Genomic DNA, 22,290 nt, shown 5'->3' with positions numbered 1-22,290 from the left:
AGAAACTCTTCTGATTAATGAAATTAATTAGAAATTCTTTTGATCAACTGCCCACTTAAATGCCTTCTCAAACCCTCATAAAACTGTCAAAACATCAGCACCAAAACTTACGGTATTAATTAGAGAATAATGTTGGGGAAATGCGTTTTGAAAACCAATGGAAAAAACAGCAAAAACATCTTTTCTGATCAGGAGACCTCCCAAGACCCCAATGTTGAAAAAAGTACTCTCTAAAAATGTAAAAGTAACACTTTTCCTGAAACAGAGGGAGTATATCTCAACAAAAAGATTTGATAATCAGGTTTTCTAGATGAAGTTTATCGGGATGTACACATCATGAAGTCTATATAGTATAACTGGAAACTGGGAAAAGATAATAATATTGGCACATACATATTATACGTAACAGAAGCTGTACAAAACAGGGATTAACAACCATCACTCCTCCAAAATTGCACGTCCAAGATTTGTGGCCAAAGCGAGTCTAACGGTGCCTAGAGCCTGAGGTGGTAAATCAGTCTCACAAAAGTCTGGACGCAGCCTTGCCATAGATAACTCTTGAAGTTTGTTCAACAAAAGATTGGTTTGAGATGCACTCAGCAGAGGTTGTTCCCGCCAATTTAGCAACTTTAACTGCAGTCAAGATGGTTGGTAATAATCAGTCAAGGGCAATACCAGAAAATAAAATAAAATATGCAACTTAGACATGGTTGGTAATAAACAGTCAAGGGCATGTGTAAAATATGAGCGTATGAGTCAAGTTAAGATGGTTGGTATAATTGCTCAATTAAATGTATGCCACTTGTCCCAACTAAATCAGCAAAACCCAACTAACTTTTAGGCAAAATCATCATATACTCATCACTCACCGAATCATGCATAAGTGACAGCCAGAAACGTTGGGGCGTGGAAGGACTTTTCATCAGCTGGTAACAATAACCACAATGAACCATAATCAGTCAGACATTTGGAGGCTTGAGATACTAGCAAGTATAACATTAAGGCGCAATTTATAATTATCAAACAAAACCTCCTGATGCATAGAATAAAAAAAAATGGTTCCTCCAGAATATGGTGGTAGACACAAGCAAAATCTACTTGAATTCCCAATATTACTGATGATGCTCTAGAAAATGAACAAAGGGCATACAAATCACGAAATCACTTGGAGTTTCGAAAAAGTACCAGTATAAGCGATTCCACAGCTTGTTTAGCTGTATCAGTAGCTATTCCATCTCGAACTTTCTGAAGGGATTTCTTGAGATCTCTATACCTATTTCAAATCATAGAATTAGAAATTCTCAAAGAAGATGGCAACATGCAAATGCGAAATTTTACGTTTTCACCACACGAGTGATGAAACGATTAACCAGGAAAAGACGATGTTAAGAACAGTTACTTGTGAAGAAACTCAAGACCCCCTGCACTCCTAGCTTCCGAACTCAACAATTCAATCATTCCTTCCCATTGCTGTTAGGGTAAAGAACATAGTTAAATGAAAGATAAGCTAAAGACACATCTCAAAGAGAAGGATACTTTAGCAAAACACCAGTAACTTGAGTTAAAGGCACCTTGATTAAAGCATATCATGGTATACCTTGAAACTATCATCTGAAATTGACTTGCCGACATAATCAAATAACTGTTGTGCTATTCTACTGAGGCGCCGCTCGTCCCCAGCTTGTTGTAGCCAAAAGACTCCAGATCCTTTTCTACCATGTTTCCAATGGTATATTCCCGCTATCTGTAAAAGGAAGAAATTCCAGTTTACATTGGAATTTTTCTTTTGTGCTCAGTTCCAGTGTTATGTTCTTAACCAAAATAATAAGGATCCCAAGGAGTGCATCTAAATGTTTCAGTAATGTCAACCATAGCTGCAATGATCTAATACCTTCCCATTTGTTTCTTTATTATTATCAAAATAGAAATAAAAATGAAAATTTTAACATTTGTCTTTTTGTTATCCTATTTAATAAATGGTAACAGACGGTTATTATGGTAAAAAAAAACAGGAAAGTATGTCTTTGCACCCTTATATCACCCCATTTCTACGTTGGACCGACATTGTCAAAACAGTAGTGGTCCTTGACAGTTATGCCGTCATAACAGCTGTTTTAAAGGACTGATGTGCATCAGTTATAAGAGTAACACGACATTTGGATGATAAAAAAGAACAAGCAAGAGTAGAAATCAATATGTACCTTCATAAGATTTGTACTGATACTGTCAAGTTGATACATGCGACAAATCTCTAGACTCTGTTTAAGAAATATACATTTTCTTATTAGAAGTATGAATATCAATGAACAGTATAAGTAGATAATAGTGTAGGAGCCATAGCTAAGCACACAGCATATATATATATAATCACCTTAAGGAGCATTCGGTTATGTTGTACAGGTTGCTTGTACAATAAAATCTCCAGCAATGCTATTCCTTGCTTCATGCATGACATCAAATAGACTGGAGCAATCTGAATGGATGAGATGCTAGGGCCATTAGCAAGGCATGCTGGTCAAAGTCATACCAAAAAATACAAGATAATGGAGGTTTGACACGAAATTTGTGTAACAGAAAACTGAAAACATAAATAACCCCAGGATGCAGCTTTACTGAGCTCAGTGAACCGAAAAAAGAGATGATGCGTTTCACTTGAAAAAGTAGTTGATATCATTTGCAACAAAGCATTATCAAAAAGAAGATACACAGTTTAGTAAGTTTAGCTTGCTTATAATGCAAAATAGGAGAGGCTGGCATCATACTAGCTTGCTTATAATGTTTTTAATGGGCTCTTCGGTTGATTCTGGACTATTGAAATCTTTACTTTGTTGCGTCATTGATATCCTACTTTATAATCAACAGTTATGATGGAAAAAGAATCAAAAATAAAGAGGGGCCACATACAAAATGTATGTGACCCGACCACATCGTAGCCGGGGCGAATTACCACTCACTTGCCAAGTTAAAGCATGAGAAGCTAGCACTTGAGCATAGACAAGTCGATGTAGCTCCTCTATGCTGATTCCTCCCAAGTTATGACGCTCTTCATGTAAGATCATTTCTGCCTGATTGCTTCCAGCGGTCAACAACTCTATAGCATGGGCAACCATCCTACCAAAAGAAGGCACTAAATCATAAGCTACAACAGAAAATAAAATAGAGCAAGACACCATAAGAAGCAATGACTAACGAAAGATAAATCGTAATAAATTAGTTGGTAACGAACTAAGCTAAAATGTTAAAACAACAAAAGATCTAAACACAAATTGAGATAGAGAGACTTAGCAGCTCACCAGGGGCCAAATTCTCTAGAGCATTCGGCTAAAACAACCTGAAAAGCATTTATAAGGTGTGTATAACAATTCAGATAAATAACAATTATGTTTCACAGATTTCATATCTAGAACTTAAACATAACCCATTCAAACCTCAATATTCTCCCCGAGAATTCCAAAGATGAGCCCCATCAGCCTGTGAGTGTTAGACATTGGTCTCAACTGCATGCATTTTTGTGCTAAGGTGTACATTCCTTCCAACCCCTAATCCAGGAAACAAGGTTAAAACATTAAGTATAAGCACAAATACAAATACAAAAGGAGGAATGGGGTGGGAGAGGAAAAAAAATAGTAAATGGAAGATTATAAGTAGCACTGACCATTGTGAATGGCCTGATGTAGAGGAAGTTAGATACATAGAGCTCCATCCAGTTACATGTTGCTGCTTCAAGACTGTTAGTGTTTCCCAACATGATCTGCAAGAGATTCCTTAATCCATCCCTGGTCTGTTGGTGATCACATTGAATCCAGAATGCACTGCATTCCAGTTTAGCTATATGACCTCGCCATTTCTCCCATGCCTGGGCAATATACACAGTAAGTACGATCCAAAAGTAGAACAAAAATGTAATTCAGGTATGCCCAAACAATACCTTCATAAAGTCGGGCTTTGTTTTAAAGCATTCACCCAATCCTCTCTTTGATAGCTCAGGTCGCATACGTGGCATTTTGGAGATAAGGACAGCAACAGCTTCCACCAGACCGTTTTCTGTCTACTCAATCAAATGAAACCCATTAAGGCAGATACAATTTTCTAAAACTTGTCATCTACTACTAAGGGTTTCGGTAATCTTAAGCTGTAATCTTCCAACAAAATTAGAAACAGGAATAAAAGATGCTTAAGTCAAGATATTGGATCTTCAAGGTCAAAACAACTAATCATGTGTTAAGAATGATGGTCAGAACTCGGATATTTTCTGGGGATGGTCAAAATAAATTCGAAATTGGATATATTCGTAATGTGAGGAAGTTGATAAGCTCACTGAATAAATTTTGTCTGACCATTTTGTGAGACAAAATTGAACATCAAATAAGTATATATGGTTTAGTGGATCAATGGGGACGATACATACAAAGTCGTGCAAATATTGTGGTTCCACATTTGGACAGATAAAATATATCAAACTTTAAATTCATATCAGTAGTGCCATACAAACCTCACGATTTCCAAGCTGATCAATCTGATATGAGCCATGCAATCTCAACAGTTTCACCTGATACAACAATAAAATCATAGAGTGAACGAGAGGTAAGCTTCATTGGCAACATTTTCCCCTCATTATTTCATGTCTGACAGGGTACCAGATCATAAAAGACAGAACCACGAAACTCCAAACATCTTACCGCAGTATCAAGCCAACCTACTGAAAGTGCTGAAGATATTCCTTTCCAGTAATTACAATCATCCTCAACTGCCTGCAGAGTACAAGTTAAGTTAGAAAATTTTCATTCCTACTTATAGAGCATTCCCTGCCAATTATATTCTCTATAAAATTTTGATGCAGCATGAGATACACAAAAGCAATAACTACAACACAGAGAATACACTTGAAAAAGGGACAGATATGAACAGCTTCAGCCATCAAATCAATGTAGTGAATCCCACATTTAAAATACGGAATAGTTTGAAATTTGAACTGATTGGAGACACATTACATGTATTCACAAGAGTAATTTAGAAACTCAATCTCAAACGGACAAAACAAAAAGTAAACAACTCATTAACAAGATAACAAAGTTATCTACCAATAGAGGGAGAAAGGTATATATAGACACATTAAACAAATACAGACCTGAAAATTAACTAATTCATTTTGAAGATTCACAAGCTTTGAATGAACAGTGACCTCTGATGTGGACAAGAGGCTGTCATAATCCTGTACACAAAGATAACACCATGGGCATAACAAGAGTAAGAAAAACGGTTTTGCTAGAAAGCTTAATAAAAATTTATCCAGAGCATTGTATCAAGTGCATTACAATTTTTGTCATAAGAAACAACTAACAGAAGCAAGTAAGATCATTACTGCTAACCAATCGACAAGGCATTCTGGAAGCCACGCATGAGACTGCTTGTCTGCATAAAAGATTTCTAAAAGCTCCCATGCAGCTTTCAAACAGGTTGGCTGCTCATCAGTCTGCATCAATCACAACTTACTATTACAGTCTATTCATTATTTCGACTCAATCGATACGTATAGACGAAACTGAAATGCGCAAACTGAAATTAAAAGGGCAGTAATACCTTCAAAATTGTTCTTGGGTCATCTATGACTGAACTTGAAGCTGTATTGGGATAACCAAGAAGGGATTTCACATCTCTGCTATATTCCATAACCTGGTGCGACCAATCAAGATGATAAGACATCTTAGACATTGCTAAAATCGAGTTCTTCTGATTTTGAAAAACAGCAAATGGAGAAACAGATCCATAAGCAATTTTTCTTTTCTGTGAATCATCAAATTCTTCATCTCCACTACTTAATTTCACTTCCACAACTTTACCACCAGTTTCTTCTTCTTCTTCGTCTATATTTTCCGGTCTGAAAAAGGATACCCGAAGACAATTTCCACGAGACCAAGCGATTGATAGACGATAAATTGGGGGTTTTACTCCATGTTGAATATGGTACACTACTGGATCTCTCACTTCTGATGTAAATGGAACAACGCTGTCGCCGGAATTCGACACACGTCCCGGCATTTTTCTCCGGAGCTGTGGAGTTTGTAGCTAGGGTTTTGCAGAGGTTTTTTACTTGGAAAAATGTGGGAAATTGGGAATTTAGCTTTATTTGAAGCACTAACTTGCGCCGTTAGGTCCTTTATGCTAACTTGCACCGTTACGTTATAACGGGGTTATCAGTGGGTAACGTAACGTGACAGTGTAAACCGAAAAACGGTTTTTTCAAAGAATTTTTTTTTTAAGCAAAGAATTTTTGTTGATTGATAGATTTTTAATGGAAAACTGATAAAAATAAATAAAAATTATCCTTGATCCAAAATATTAAGATAATACTAATAAATGTTCGTCATTGAATTAAATCCCAATTAATATCAACTAATAATAAGAAGTACCTAAAATAATTAAATAAATAAAAAATAAAATTTTGGAGGTGCAAATTTTAAACTAAGGATGCAACAAAGGTAGCAAAGGCTACCAAGACTGGAAATGAAGCCAATGCGCGAACCGAAACCCCCGAATTTGGAAGTGGTGATGGTGCAGGAGAATTATCAGGTTGTGGAGGAACTGCAATAGAAGGTTGCACTGGTGGTGGTGGTGGTGGTGGTGGTGGTGGTGGTGGTGGTGGAGATGTTTGATTCGGATTGATCACGTCGACAAGTTATCTTTGCCCATTTTTGCAGTGATCAGGTGCACCACTAATGAAGTAGAAAGGACCGGGTTGATCAAGGTTTATAACTGTTTTCCCATCGTTGAATGATGCAAGTGTAGCCGTCATGTTGCAGTGGTAATATCCTTGTTTCTCAACCTCCAGAACAAAATCATTCCTGTATTCAAAATCTAAAACAACAAATAGGATTTATGTAATTAGTCCAAAATCTAATGCAAGCACCCTGCACAACCGATCCGTTCCCCGGATTACGAAATCCAGTGAGTTCAAGAAAGTATTATGAACTTACATAGAGAATCGCCAATTCTGAATCGGTTCTTGGTTGCCCATATTTCATACATGTCCGTGTGATTTGCATCAGGTTCACGCCAACCTAGTTTACCACCAACTCTGAATTCAGTTGGCGGCTTTGCACGGCCCTTGTGAACTGCCGCCGCTTCTGCAGTGGTGGTAACAACTATCAGGAAAATGCAAAAGACACCCAAAAGAGAATACGCTGCCATGTTTTTGTTTCAGAAGGCTTGGAGCACTGAAATTGAGTGGATTGTTGGACGATTTTGTTTCTCGTTCTGGTTAACAAAAAAAAAAAGCTCTATAACCTTCTGAATAAAGAGATTCTGTAGACACAGATAAGAGGAAATTTATAGAATAAGAAGTAGTGGGCGGTTATGATCAGTTATTGGAAGTTATTTCGTCTACAAACAAATTATGGAGGAAACTAGTGAGGGAGTTGGTTACTTGCTTGACTTTGGACTTCATCGGCAAGGGTTTGACCAATATCATGTTCAACGGTTAGATGGTGTATGGTTTTCCTCACCTTCTCGCAGTTGAATGAACGGTTAGATGGTGTATGGTTTTCCTCACTTTCCAGTGATGGAGAAGAAGAAAAGAGTATATAGAAGGAAAAAGTACATTCCTCGTGATTTAATTATGGAAGAAATATTAACCAAGCTTCCAGTCCTGTCCCTGCTAAGGTCTGTTCGGGTTTCGAAACTCTGGTATAACTCGATTCGAAATGATAGTAAACGCTTAACTTATTCTCATTTCCTTCAATCACAAAAACAGCCCGATGTTATATCCTCAGGCTTTTAAGTGTTAGGTCCGTGGTTGATACAAAGACTGGTGCTCCTAATTATGAAAATCACCTTTTCAGATCGAAGGAATATGTGAATTGTGATAAATGTTTATTCAAACATACTCAAAGATTACAATGGATAGAGAAGCTCTTATATAGCTTCCTTACAGAGAATAGAGACATACTACAGCTGGAATACAGCTGTAATTACAATGACCTGGTAAAATACTACTCCCTCCGTCCCACTCCTAAGTGACCTATTTGATTTTAGATTTTGTCCCAATGATAAGTGACCTATATCATTAAACAATGAGATATTCCGGAATTATCCTTTTAGTTAATTATAAAGAATATACGAAATATGCATAATTTGATAGGCATGTTTATATTCGTTACGTAGGTGTTTTAAAATGCTTTTCAATGGTATGAAGTTTGCGAACATCCGTGGAGTATTTTGAGAGGTAAATCATTTCTAAATTTCGATAGTTATTATTCATAAGGGTATAATTGTAAAAAATACTTAAAAGTAATATTTTCCTTGCTTGCCTTAAAAATTGTGCAAATTTCAAATAGGTCACTTAGGAGTGGGACGGAGGGAGTATTGGATAACTAGGACACGTCAGATGGGTGACTTGTGTTCTAACACTGATTTACTACTGGAGGTTACTCCCGTGACAGCGTTCTAAGTTTTCGCAAGTTTCCAGTTTGTGTTACTCAACCTTCTATATGGGAACTGGTTGGCTACGACAAAGATTGTCATATGACATGTATGTTTCTGAATATCAGGGTTGTATTCAACGTGAAACAAAATATACAAGGGTTGTATGTTACAATACATCTGTTCTTATATACAAGGAACAGAGATAAACAAGGAAACAAAATATACATGATAGGGAAAGAAATAAACAAAGATATACATGCCATGTAGAGGAAGATATATATCCCAAGAGATCAGGAAGATATATATCCCAAGAGATCTATATATGAAAACTGTTCTAGACTGGATGACTTAATACTGGGGAGAGACAAAAAAGGTATATTTTCCCAAAAGGTAACATGTCGAGAAATACGTAATCGTCGACTCTCTAGATCATAAGAGCGATAACCTTTTTGTTCAATACCATAACCTAGAAACACACAGATTGCATTCTTTTTGCTGAGTTTGTTTCGTTCTCGTTCTGTGAGAAGAACAAAACATGTTGAACCAAAAACACGAAGCTCGGAGTAATTAGGTTTCTTGTTATATAGACGCTCATAGGGAGACATTCCTTTTGTTACTACGGATGGAATACGGTTTATTGTATAAACAACAATTAAAACTGACTCACCCCAAAAATTGGAAGGAACAGATGTAGAGAGAAGTTGTGTTTTAGTCGTCTTTATGATGTGACGATGTTTTCTTTCTGCTATACCGTTTTGTTCTGGAGTTTCAGTACAAGATAACTAAGAAGAGTACCTTCTGCTTTGAGAAAATCTTTGAAAGGAGTTGATATGTATTCTCCTCCTTGATCAGCACGAAAGGTTTTAATGGATTTTCCAATTGAGTTTTGACCATTCTAGAGAAATCTTTGTATATTCTCAAGAATTCTGACCTAGAACTGAAAAGACATATCCATGTGAAACGAGAGAAATCATCAATGAAGAAAACATAATATAAGGCTCTTCCCTTAGAGGCAATGGGAGATTTTCCCCACACATCTGAATGAACAAGATCAAGTGGTTCGATAGAATAAGTAATACTGTTATTGAAAGAAAGAGCAGGTTGTTTTCCCAACTTACAAGAAATGAAATGAGGTTCTTTATCAACCTGAGTTGACCCTAATAGTCCTTTATTGATCACATAAGTAAGACGAGAGAAAGAGACATGTCCTAGCTTAGAATGCCAAGACATAAAAGGAGACACAGTTGAAGGTAGAGAGCTTGCAGTTGCAGCAAGTTCATTCTTTGACTGTTTGGGAACAATGAGTGTTTCGAGAAGATATAGTCTCCCAACTCTACGACCTATCCCAACAAGCTTCTCTGTCTTGGGATAATGTATCACACAACCAAAAGAGAAGAAGTAAATGTTAAACCCCTAATTACATAGTTGTCCAATTGATGTAAGATTCATTTAGATCTTTGGAACAAGTAATACATTGGATATATGTATCTTGTCTGAGACTTTAAACTGACCAATATGACTAGCAGCTATTTCAGATCCATCTGCAGTTTGGATTTTAGGTGTAACAATAGGATGCTTGTTTTCAAATATGTTAGAATTGAATGTCATATGATTAGAGGCACCTGAGTCAAGGAACCAACCATTTGAAAAGCTACCTGTGGGAACTGAGAATGCAGAGGCTGCTGTAGAGTTATTAATTGTTACCAATTGAAAGTGCTTGCTTGAGCATTTCCTAAATCTCAACAAGACTATTTGGTGTGAGTGTTGGTGAGTCATGGTTCCTTTCTAATGCCGGTGCTGCAAGAATGGATGGTGCAGGTGTGTATCCAGTTCCATTTAGCCTTCTTCGTTCTCTCATATTTCTGGAGGATGGAGACGTACAATTTCCTACTGTATGACCAGGCTCTTTGCAGTAGTTGCACTGGATTTGAAAATTTGATCCTTGGTAGGTTGAAGCTTGAGAAGTTGATGGTTGTGACACACTCTGTGTTGGTGTCAAGGTGCAGTTCTTGGCCAAATGACCAGGTTTCTTGTAGTTGTAGCACTGTGTTTGTGACATGTCACGATGATTTTTCTGAGTATCGAAGTGATTTTTAAAACTTGCACGTGAAGGAACTGCAAACACAGCAGGTATTTCAAGCTTGATTCTTTTTCGAGTTTCTTCAATAATAAGTTCAGATAATGCTGCTTCAGCAGTTGGGAGAGGTGATCGATGAAGGATTGAAGATCTTACAGTCTCAAAATCATCTCTTAATGCCATTAGGAGTTGAACCAACCGTGACTCTTCTCTGTACTTCTTCCATAGCTCAATATCGACAGTCCAATTGGGTTCCATTAGTGCTAGCTGATTCCATATAATTGACATCTCAGAATGAAAGTCTGAGATTGACTGATCCATTTGTTGTTTCATGGATATGATATCTTGTTCTAGTTTGTAACGTTGAGAAAAATTGATTTGGGTATACCTTTTTGATAGAAAATCCCATGCATCTTTGGCAGTATTAAAACCTGTGAGTTGCATGCTTATGGAAGCTATTACTGTGTTGCTTATCCAAGTCAATATTTTGTGATTGTTGACCTCCCATCTTTCAGCAGTTTCTCCCTCAACTTCTTTTCCTTTCTCGCTAATGACAACACCACTTGCAGGCTTCTTGGCTTTGCCATCAATGTATTTCCACATAGCTTTTCCTTTGAGAAAGCTTTTCATCAGGAAGGACCAATGGTTATAGTTTGTCACATCGAACTTTACTGTGATAGGTTGATAATCTTCACGCGACATATTGAATGATAACAGAAAGGATATAAGATACTAGGGTTTGAGTTTTACGATCTAAACACAGATGAGACAGAACTAGATACTACACAGAGAAGGGATTGATTTTGTTATCATTGTTGTTGTTGCAGCGGAAGACGAGTTGTTTAGATCTTGTCTGGCTCTGATGCCATGACAAAGATTGTCATGACATGTATGTTTCTGAATATTAGGGTTGTATTCAACGTGATAACAAGAGTTACAATACATTTGTTCTTATATACAAGAAACAGAAATAAACAAGGAAACAAAATATACATGATAGGGAAAGAAAGAAATAAATAAAGATATACATGCCATGCAGAGGAAGATATATATCCCAAGAGATCAGGATAATATCTTTTAACAGGCTACTGTAATGGCCTACCTTGTATGGCACAAGTGGGTTATTATGCAACTGGTTACATAATTTCGGACCCAAACAGGAAAGACTTTTTCTATATCTATTATCCAGCCGTCGTTGGGAAACGAATCTCCAATCCCCACATCATCTGTCACGGATTTGGGTTCGATCCCTTAACGAAAGAGTACATGTTGGTAACTATCTTGAGCACTGCACAAAGGGAGCTTAGTTTCCTGGTTTTTACATTGGGAACTAAATCATGGAGAAATGCGACTGCTGAAAGCATGCCCATATCAGGTCGTGGCGGCCGTCCTATTATAAAGATAAGAGCAGTCACGGTTAGCGACAAATCGGCCATCTTTTGTACTACTAGTAGTAGCAGCAGCGGATGTTTAGTTTGGAAGATTATAACAACTTCGGGGGGGACTGCAGGATCTTATGATACCCAGCTTGAGAACAGTAATTCTGTCAATAATGAGGTGGAAATGTTACTGTCGTTCACTTGCTTGTTGATTATCCTCATCTTCTGGAGTTCAAGGGATCTCCTTGTATTGTGCGTATAGAAAAAATGTCAGGGAATGGAAGTGAGAACGGTCATAGTTGCTGTGACGCTCAGCAGGGTAGTAGTAGTTGCTGCTGTTGTTGTAAAGTTCATTTGTATGTATTCAAGGATGAAGCCAAGGGAGTGTGGGTAAAGGAGGAGATTTTTGATGTTCGTATAAATTCTACTGGCACATGGCCATCGAACCTGGGTCACCTGGCACCAGATACCCTGCTGTTTTTGTTTCGGCAGTACGACTACGCCTCCTACTCGTATCTTCAGTTTCTCAGATCAGATGGTACTTTACTGGTTCGATGGGAAATCTCTTCAAGTTTACAACTTGCGATCTGAAAACCTTCAGCTTGTACTGCCTAGTTATTGTAGAGAGTATAATATCTTTCGAAAAAAGATGAAAGAACCGCGGCACAACTTTATTAATCCTGGCGATGATGATATTTATTACGCCAATATGGATTATCAGCTGCACTGTCATGAGGAGAACTTCCTTTCTCTGCAAACCTTCATACCAGAAGGAGTTGCAGGAGTATCAGCTGATGTTTTCAGTAAGTTAGATTTGAGGAGAACGGACCATCCATGTTTGGGATATGTGTCAATATACAGAGGTTCAAGACTGTATTATCCATTTTTCAATTAGTACCGGAGTAAAATGAAAAAGTGGTAGTGTCTATTTTATGGGAACAAAGTTAGTTTTTCAAAGTTCAAACTAAAAAACAACAGATACTTTTACATTCTGAGCAAAAAAGAAATGTATATTGACATGAAACTATGAAACAATATTATGCTATAAGTTCTAGTAATATACAAAACCTCACGATTTACAGAATACAAGAAGATCACAGGGAGTTGAACTCGTCTCCTGAGCTCTTACCTCGACTGCACCTTATCCAGTTTATTGTCTTATTGCATACTGTGAAAACTATGATGACATATAACTACGAAAAAAAATGTGAGATAAATTCTACAAGTATGCATGAACAAAAGACGAACCTGTATAAATCAGATTGTGCCTGTGAAATTACATGGGAAATGAGGTATTCTTTGTTGATGAAGAATGCAGGGATTCTGTAATCAGTTCCTGAATTCTTCTCTTTAACAACTGATCCTTCACACTGCCTAGCATGTCACGGTAAAACATTTCCAACCGTTTGAGCTTCACAGTATCAGCTGATTCCAACATATTCTCCCACTCTTTAGCAATGTTAAATACACCCGATTCCTTTAGTGATAGTGGTAAGTCACGTTCCTCAAATGGTTTTCCAAAGACAGAACCGTGTAAAATCGCAGCGTAATGTTCCATTAGAGTTAATTTCGACTTCAGAAGCTCCACCTCTTCCATTGCCACAGATGACTTTGGCTCCATTTCAACCACTTTTCCTGGTGTCATGGTTTCAACCTTGGGTTTTCCATCAGCGTTTGCTTGACCCTCTTGGAAGTCCTCATCTAGGGGAGGCCACATCACGACACAAGGAATATAGCTATCAATTGTGTTGCCTTTCCCAAGAACACCGCTTCGACCCCTACCCCAAGCCCAAAGCTTATGACCATTGTCAGCGACTAGAACAGTATGAGCAGCACCACATGCAACTTGAATGGATCCAGTGAATCCCGGTCCATATAACTCATTACAGTCAATCCTCAATGGAAGGACAGCATCCCCAGTAATATCACTCCCTGCAAAACTAGCATCTGGGCATAAGCCGAGTCCCCTCTCCATTCCCCAAGACCAAACATCTCCAAGCGAAGAAACAGCACATGTGTGAAATAAACCACAGTCAACGGAAATCAGGAAAGTATCTAGTGGCAGTTCTGCTACAGGCTTAGGTGAGTAGGTGCTATTGGAGGTTCCATGTCCAAGTTGTCCATTTTCTCCAAGACCGAATGTCCAACAAATAGTTTCTCTCTCTTCCAATCCTGCAGAATCAGTACTGGAGGACAAAACCACATCGCCACTTACCTTCCGACGAGTTAGAACCGCCGTATGACAGGCCCCACATGCCACATCATAAACTGACCAAGGAGCTTTATGATCAAAAGTCTCAATAATATCTGGGTGGAACCTACTTTCGTTATCTCCAAGACCCAGCTGGCCATGGTTGTTGTTCCCCCATGAGTAGCATACAAGATTTTCTCCTGTAAAAGTTTCTCCTGCGCTCACTAGAGCAACGACATGCTCATTTCCACATGCCACCTTTGAAACAGTATGACCATGGAAATGCCAAACAGGTAAAGGAGTAGGACTGCTAACGAGAGAGAACTCCACGTTACTGCTGTGGCTCAGAAGAGGGCAGTTTCCCCACATCCAAAGCCCCCCTAAGTTATCAATTGCCAGCGACATCATGCCTCCTGCTTTGATAGAACAAACCTACAATCGAAATTTCACTATCTTATTCATAAGAACGTGAAAATAGATACTGGCAAATGAAAAAAGAAAGTTTGTTTTGATAAAATATAAGTGGAAGAGTTGCCATTGTTTAGTAGTAAAAAGAGTTGGGCTAATTTAGTTCATACCTTCAGAGGTTCCTTTTTTTCCACATCTGGTTCATTTGCTGTCAATGGATGAGGAGATACCAACGCGAGAAATTTCTCCATAAAACATGGGACTAAGGAGTTGTCCACGTTGAGACCCAGCTGACCATCCATAGTAACGGTTAAGGAATAACTATCACAATAACTAGTTATGAAGATAAGTAAATAACCATGAAATTAGCATTTCTGTAGCTGGGATGTTATATAGATGAAAAGTATCCAAAAAAAATGTGTGCGAAGGATACGAATATTATAGCCCCAGCACCACACTGATCCATCGTCTGCAAGTGGGAAGATAAAGAAATAAAGCATTAATATTCCAGTGAAAAGTTATCATCCACCAAAAATCTTCGTATCAAGAAACTAAAAAATCAAATTACAACTAAGCTTTAAAATGTACAATTGAGTTAAAATGAGTTACTGAATCCTCAGAAACCATTGCCAAGGCTAGATTTCTCATTGGTTTCTCTTTCACCCAACAAATTCAGCTGTTTTTAACCTTTCACTTCTTACTCACTTCTCAGATTTTTCAACAGGTTTCATCAAACGCAATTTAATACCAAAAGAAAAAGGGAAACAAACATCTGAACCAGATAATCCGAAACTTTTCAGAGCTGAAAGTTATATAGAGGAATTAGATATTTCAGGGAAATGAATTCTTTGTAACCATGATTTGCTATTTCTGTTGGCGAACAAAAGTGTTTTACATATATTTTCATGGGTGCTTATTAGGTAAGTCCTTTTAAAATTATGAAAATGCTAACATTAGTTAAGACGAATTCCCAAGTGAGGAGAACCTCTTAATTAATGTTATTTGGTTCCATTCTTCTTTTGTGTGAGTTCCTACTGCTCTGAAATTTACTTTCACTGCTGCAAGATGGAGTTCCTGCTATCATGAACCCTTGCGAATACCGATTATCTGCTCACTGATGCACACAAGACTTGTCTCTAATGATGGCACCAGATGAATTATTATGCTTTCACTAAGAAATTGTCTAAACTTGTGAAAAATGTTACTGAAACTGAACGAAATACAAGACAAATTGTCTACACTTGATTTGTCCATCCATGCGGCAAATCAAGTCATATTGGTTGCTCATTCAAAACTTCTCCTCTATATAAAATTGTGCCACATACCAAATTATAGGGTCCGAACACAAAGTACTTCATGTATTAACTCTTAGAAAATCAAAATCCGAAAAAATTGCAGGTTGTGATCACATTCTGATCCTGAAAAACAGTTCAATTGAACTTGTAGAACATTTAGAAAATTCAAAGACTACTTACTATTATGTGATTCTCAAGTTTCAAAACCAATCCAATTAAAGATTTGCCAACTCTTTTAGCAGCTTCAGACTGGTAAACTTCAGCGATTTAGACTCGACATAGAAGGTCTTAGAATAACTTATTTATATAAAAACAAAACCAAATCACAGATTTCAAGCTAACAAATGTAACTCTAAACTAGCGGTGCATCCAAGTTCAAAGTTGACAACTGTGTACAAGAATGTTAAGTTAGAATTGCTAGATAACTCACTCTAATCTTGAATCTAACTTGTCAACCAACTCATATAGACTTTCATACTTATCCAACTTCGAACTTAAGTTGTTGCTAATGTCATCTATAATCAGAACTACTAGGCAGATGAAATCAATACCGGTGGCATTGGCATAAAAATTGAGTACTAAAGCTTAGTCCATCAATAAAAATGACCCAAAAACAAGAATAAACGAAGAGAAAATGAAGCTAAGAGGTTCTGACCTTCTAATGCAAGACTATGGTAAGCCCCAGCTGCAATTTGCATAATTTTTGTCTTCTTACCATCGAAATTCTCGTTAGAAATTCTATTCTTTTCTGAAGAATCAAATTCCACTCGCACCGGAATTACCTCATCTTGTTCTTTCCCTGTACCTAATCGACCAAATGTTCCTCTCCCCCATGAAAATACAGAACCCTCTTCTGCAATTCCATAAACCCATGTTTCAATTTCAATTATTAGCAAAAAAAGAAAAAAAGAACAATCAAAAAATAGACTGAAATTTTTCAATTTTTCAGCAGAAAATACCTGTAAGAGCAAGAGTATGAGCTTCTCCGGCAGCAATGGCAGTAACTTTCTTCGAAGAACTGCTATAATCTGTCAGTATTCCGATATCCGCCATACTTTCACCGGCATAAAACAATAGTACAGTAAAACTAGTAGTTGAAAGTTGCTGGTTGTTCAGCTCGAGGAGGTTCCCCCGTGTATTTATTTAAGCTATATTTATCTGGCGTGAGAGTTACGGCCACACCACGTAAACAGACTAATATTTGACGACTTCGCTGAAATATCCCCGGTGATATTATTATGTTTGGTAGATGATTTTGATGGTTATCGAATATCTCACGCATTGTTGAAATAGATAGAAAAAATATATATACTTAATGAACCTTAAGCTGATATTGACAAGTGACAACCATAAGATAATGTTTAGAGATATACTTGCAAGTAGCGACACACCGGAAACAATATAGATAATTCTTAGTATTCTTGTCATTTGAGTGACTCGCCTGATAAATGCAAGGAAACATATTGCATAGTGAATCTGTGATGGTTACTTGATAAAATACGTAATTGATCATTATCTTGTAACTGTAGCACTTGCCCCCTAGTTCAATTTTCCAAGCGAGATAGTATTTTCAAAGCACAAGCTATTACCGAAAGCCAAATACTGTAAACACTTCCTGTATGTATGTCGAACAGTGGAAAGTGTTCAACCAGTATCTGTATGGACCATCACCTTTTTTCTTCAAGACCTTGCAGATGTACTTTCATGTGATATTAACGTTCTCAGACATGAGAATGTGAAACGTAATACAGTATGAACTACATTACGGTTTTGAATCTTGAAAGAAAAAACTTGACAACTCTTCAAGCACTAAAATTGAAACATAGCAAACGACTAAAATATAATACACAGACTTTCAATTGATCAAAAAAGAGCGAGGAACATTGTTTATGAAATACATCAGATATCTCTGCCATTGTCCAGTTGGAAAATGAGACAGACAGCTCTGAAAGCAATTGCATTCATTCACGTCAAATGAAAGAGCTGATGGAGATGGCTAGATCCGTGCCAGCAAAGACTTACCAATGTACTGGGGAAATATGAATCTGCAGTCATCAACGCACACAAACCTTGGACATACGCCAGAAACCACGTCATGTTGCGGAAACCCGTAACGTTTTTGGCTTGAGTTATTAGTATTACAGTTACATATTAGATGAGCTTTTCTAGCTTCCAAAAGAACAAAAAAGCAGTCTGCTCTCATTTCTAAATTGCTGTCTACCTAAATGGCGGCTTAAAGGAGATCAACATAATTCTGACAGATGCGAAGAAGTACAAGTAAAACATAACATTTTAAGCACTCACCTTGCAAAATTAAAACAAAATTTGCCAAGCCGAACTATAAAATCGACAATGTTGAGCTTTTGAATAGTTTTCTCTTCCAACAATGAGCTGATAAGTATCCTGACCTTAAACTATCACGAGAATATCTCTGAATCAATCTGCTCTACATTTGGAAAAATCTGCCGCAGAAAAGCAGAGTAATTTGGAGAACTTGCCTGCAAAACAGAAGTCATAGACAGCAATTCAGAATGCAGAGAAAAACGTCACAAGGTGATGTTTTATCACTATAATCTTCTTAAGGGGACAACAGAACCATACACATGGGTTGTGTTCAAGGTAGATGGTTGTTAGCTTCTCTTTTGAGCCAGCAACAGCCAGTTCAAAGCCTTCTAAAGATGACACTTGATTGTCATTAAGCCACAAGTCTTCCAATCTGCATCACAGTAATCAAGTAAGAATGCGAAGAAAAGCATATACCTTAAAGTAATAGATGAGAAAACTTCGAAAAAGGAAACAACTACTTACTTTGTCAGGTTTTCGATGTCTTCCACGGCGGTCAATTTATTTGATGAAACATCCAGGACTCGAAGATTTACCAACGTAGACAAACCTTCCATCTTTGAAATACCATTATGGCTCAAATAGAGTTCTTCTAGAGCAACACATTCCTGAAAGAAAAATACAGTTGTGTTTTCAGGCCTGTAGGATTTTCTAATTTATACGGCCTAGTGTACTACCAACAACATATTGCTCAAATGCAGCATACCTGAAATCCTGTCATAGATGTCAAACGGTTACTCTGTAAGCTAATCTTCTTGATACATTTTAGTCCACATAGGTTGACAGTTCGGATACGGTTCCGCCCAAGCCATAGCTCTTGCAAATTTGTTAGTGTGTCCAAGTTCTCCATTACCTGATATAACCATTCCTTGTAGACTACGTAAACTGCTCAAAAGAATCTAAAGTGTAAATGAATGGCCTAGTCTAAGTAATTCTTCATTCAGCCCAAGTGAGCTACAAACTAACCAACTACAAAGATGAGAAATACTTTTACACTAAATGTCACGTGGTATAATAGTTTAATTGTTAGGTCCAAATAGTTTGAAAGGTAAGAAAACAAACCCGTAATCTATTTGAGCCAAGTTCAAGAATTTGTAGATCATGAAGGTGGGTTAGCTCCTCCATCTTGGTCACTTCATTCTTGGAAACATAAAGTTCCTTGAGTGTGCTTGAGACCTTTGATATACCAGTTAAGGAGAGTATTTCATTGAAGGATACGTCAAATACCACGAGACTTTTAAAAATGCTGACATCAGGTATTTTCGTTAGCTTGTTATCCCTGAAGACGAGTTCCTGAGAAAATAAAACATTAATTATCATGCTGTTAGCCTGATATACATGAGACTTTTATATACACGAGTCACACGACAAAAACATAACTCTGTAATATTCTGTTAGCCTGTAGTATAGAAATTTGTGCACTCAAATTGCTCATGAACGCAAAATAAAACCAATCATCTATTAGCATATGTTACTAAGAAATTTTATTCCTTACACACTCCTATTACACAACAAGCTTAGCTGCATGATACAATCAATTCCATTCTTCAACATTTCTCTTCTTTCCAGTTTTTTAACTTTTGGTGGCATATTAAGTATCATGATGTAGGTAAAAGAATAAAAAACAGGAGAAGTTAGTCTTGATGAAACAAAACTGTGACAAGGTGATGTGAGGAATGTAATAACAGGTATATCTAAAATGACATACAAATCTATTTGAATTCATTCTTTTAAGGCTGGTTTAGCCCAATAATAACCTTACAAAACATTGGATTAGATAATTTGCTTCCATCCTACAGAAAGACTAAGGTCGGCTCCCAAATGACTTAAATAACTCTCCTAAGACGATAGATCAAAAACCAATACTTTTAATTCCCAGACTCCCTGATGCCCGATGGTTGGCATAGTTTTCACATAATATATGAGTTCTAGATGGGAAAACCTGTCCATTTTTCTGTATAAGTTGGCTAAATCTGGAGTATGAAGAACGGAACAAGGAATATAAATGGATACAAAAACCATAGCCTAGAAGGTGACAAAGACCATGTGCTCACTATGTAAGTAGGGTGCCACAAAATTGGACATGAATGCAATGATGGCATCGAAACCATTCCCAACTAGTGTACTTAGCTAGCATCAAATAGCTACTGCCAAAATACTAAGACTATCAACTTGACAGTCCAAAATGGCTTAAGCAACACGTATATCCATTTGAACTCATTCTTTTAAGGCTGGTTTAGCTCCATAATAACTTCACAAACATTGGGATAAGACAATTCGCTTCCAATCCTACAACAATACCAAGGAAAACTCCCAAATGACTTAAGTAACTCTCGTCTAAAGGTTATGTACTTCTAAACCCCAGACTTTGTTACTCTCAAGTGCCCAATGACAGTCACATTGTGGGCATAGTTTACACTTCATAGTTTATATAGATGGTAAAATCTGTCCATTTGTAGCTGTATAAATTTTGCCTACCTGTGCTGTATGAAGAATGACCCATAGAATACAAAAGCCACAGACAGGAAAGCGACCAAGACTACATGCTAACTTCATAACTAGGGTGCTACAAATTCATACACGAACGCAATGATGGGGTCGAAACCATCGACAACTAGGGTACTTAGCTACCATTCCAATAGAACTAATTCCAAAGGGATGGATAATATGAGAGGCTACATTCGCTACTGCTTATGTACTAAGACTATCAACTTTGACAGCCAGCAAAAATCAAAAACCTAATGCCCCAACCAACGTATCAGTTCCAGAATCTAAGAATTTCTTCTTGCTAAATTCTAAAATTGATTGGTCACATACCCCAGAATCATATGGTGTTCATGCCTTTCCGTTAAAATTTGGTGCGGAGATAATCACATTTCTCAAAAAAGGGATGAAAAAACGAACTGTGACCATACCTGGAGCTGAGAAATTTCATTCCACTGAGAAATTGGTTCAACAGCAGCATCCTCGAGGATATTCTGACGAAAAGAAAGCTTTTTTAACTGCGAGAGAAGACCAATTCGAGAATCTACAGTTGATAATCGGTTAGCAGTTAAATCTAACTCGATTAAACTAGATGGAAAATCAATTCCTTGAAGATCGTGGAGCTGATAACTAGTAAGGTCAAGAACTAAATCTGAATTCTCTTCTTCTTCTACCGGTGTTTCGTGATTCTCTGGTGCAACTTGTTCTACTGTTCCGTCTTCCATTTTAGAGCACCAAAACGAAGAACCCTAGAAAACGAATAAAGAAGAAAAGAAGTATGTGTCTGGAAAAGATGTCCTCGAGAGTGGACGGCTTGTGCCCTCGATACAGTTGGGGCCGGGTATAGTAAAGCAAGATCCAAGGGGCGGGATAGAGCCCGTAGAGGTGTCCACGATAAGAGGGCAAGAAGCAGTGCGCAACAACTCCTCTGCACCCGTAGTAGGGTTGGGACTGCACCACGGTCGGTCGGTCCGGTTTTTATTCCAAATCGGTCACTGGACCGACCATTTCAAAAAAATTACAGAACCGCTCTGTTTGTGTTTTGGTTCGGGACGAGCTGAGTCGGTCTGATTAGTTAACGTGTTTTCTCACGTTGTTGGATTTTTTGTTTTCTCTGTCATTTTCAATGAAAAGGAAAAATATTTTAAAGACAAATCCAGTTACACTTAAACTTCTCGTGATGATAGAATCTAATGACATGCACGAATCGATTTAATTTAACATTTTGATTAGATATTACAAATAATTTTAAAGTCATTATTCATGATAATAAAAGTTATCATATCTAAATCTAATATGCTATTTTCTTCCTTTTCTTCAATCTCTTTTTTATGGCTCTTCTTCACTCTTGATTCCTTTTCAAATCTAAAAATTAAGACACCATTATGCAACAGTTTTCGATACATACATGCAGATATAAAATAAGAGTTTTCTAACAAATTGAAAAGTGAAGAAGATAAGTGATCAAAACATAAATCAATTAAAACCCAATTCAAGCAAACTTCCTATACCCCAATTTTAAAAACCAGGGTTCAGTTTCATGAAAAAAAAAACAAATTTGATTTATGTACAAGAATCAATCGATCAATTTAAAATTAAAATGGAAGCATTAGAATCAAACTACGAGGTCAAATAAATCGGTGCCACTAAGTTCCTATGGACTCAACAAAACAAGGATTTGTTCATTTTGAT

The 22,290-nt window shown here is 37.3% G+C and overlaps 4 protein-coding genes across 4 annotated transcripts; all 4 read right to left on the bottom strand.

Moving 5' to 3' along the window:
* Nucleotides 1–292: 292 nt before the first annotated feature.
* Nucleotides 293–6,039, bottom strand: LOC113348194 (nuclear pore complex protein NUP85-like). Its single transcript, XM_026591898.1, has 17 exons — nucleotides 5,581–6,039; nucleotides 5,363–5,473; nucleotides 5,129–5,212; nucleotides 4,680–4,751; nucleotides 4,493–4,549; nucleotides 3,929–4,048; nucleotides 3,656–3,856; nucleotides 3,429–3,539; nucleotides 3,294–3,331; nucleotides 2,955–3,111; nucleotides 2,372–2,473; nucleotides 2,202–2,258; nucleotides 1,598–1,744; nucleotides 1,400–1,470; nucleotides 1,186–1,273; nucleotides 870–926; nucleotides 293–633 (listed from the first exon to the last, which is right to left on the bottom strand). The coding sequence occupies exons 1-17, from the start codon at nucleotides 6,037–6,039 to the stop codon at nucleotides 439–441; spliced, it is 2,127 nt and encodes a 708-aa protein (XP_026447683.1). The 3' UTR covers nucleotides 293–438.
* A 298-nt stretch (nucleotides 6,040–6,337) lies between these two features.
* Nucleotides 6,338–7,280, bottom strand: LOC113353634 (early nodulin-like protein 1). Its single transcript, XM_026597172.1, has 2 exons — nucleotides 6,975–7,280; nucleotides 6,338–6,855 (listed from the first exon to the last, which is right to left on the bottom strand). The coding sequence occupies exons 1-2, from the start codon at nucleotides 7,186–7,188 to the stop codon at nucleotides 6,677–6,679; spliced, it is 393 nt and encodes a 130-aa protein (XP_026452957.1). The 5' UTR covers nucleotides 7,189–7,280; the 3' UTR covers nucleotides 6,338–6,676.
* Nucleotides 7,281–12,842: 5,562 nt separating this feature from the next.
* LOC113348193 (ultraviolet-B receptor UVR8-like) lies at nucleotides 12,843–16,958 on the bottom strand. The gene is made up of 5 exons (XM_026591897.1): nucleotides 16,731–16,958; nucleotides 16,427–16,624; nucleotides 14,910–14,945; nucleotides 14,647–14,774; nucleotides 12,843–14,500 (listed from the first exon to the last, which is right to left on the bottom strand). The coding sequence occupies exons 1-5, from the start codon at nucleotides 16,822–16,824 to the stop codon at nucleotides 13,154–13,156; spliced, it is 1,803 nt and encodes a 600-aa protein (XP_026447682.1). The 5' UTR covers nucleotides 16,825–16,958; the 3' UTR covers nucleotides 12,843–13,153.
* A 647-nt stretch (nucleotides 16,959–17,605) lies between these two features.
* Nucleotides 17,606–21,407, bottom strand: LOC113348192 (protein phosphatase 1 regulatory inhibitor subunit PPP1R7 homolog). Its single transcript, XM_026591896.1, has 6 exons — nucleotides 21,030–21,407; nucleotides 19,177–19,407; nucleotides 18,821–18,967; nucleotides 18,580–18,722; nucleotides 18,373–18,487; nucleotides 17,606–18,269 (listed from the first exon to the last, which is right to left on the bottom strand). The coding sequence occupies exons 1-6, from the start codon at nucleotides 21,321–21,323 to the stop codon at nucleotides 18,189–18,191; spliced, it is 1,011 nt and encodes a 336-aa protein (XP_026447681.1). The 5' UTR covers nucleotides 21,324–21,407; the 3' UTR covers nucleotides 17,606–18,188.
* Between the last annotated feature and the right edge of the window lie 883 nt (nucleotides 21,408–22,290).

Source organism: Papaver somniferum, chromosome 2 (assembly GCF_003573695.1).
Source record: "Papaver somniferum cultivar HN1 chromosome 2, ASM357369v1, whole genome shotgun sequence".
Taxonomy (NCBI): domain Eukaryota; kingdom Viridiplantae; phylum Streptophyta; class Magnoliopsida; order Ranunculales; family Papaveraceae; genus Papaver; species Papaver somniferum.
Note: the sequence above shows the minus strand (reverse complement) of the source record. Positions and strands in the feature narration are given on the sequence as shown.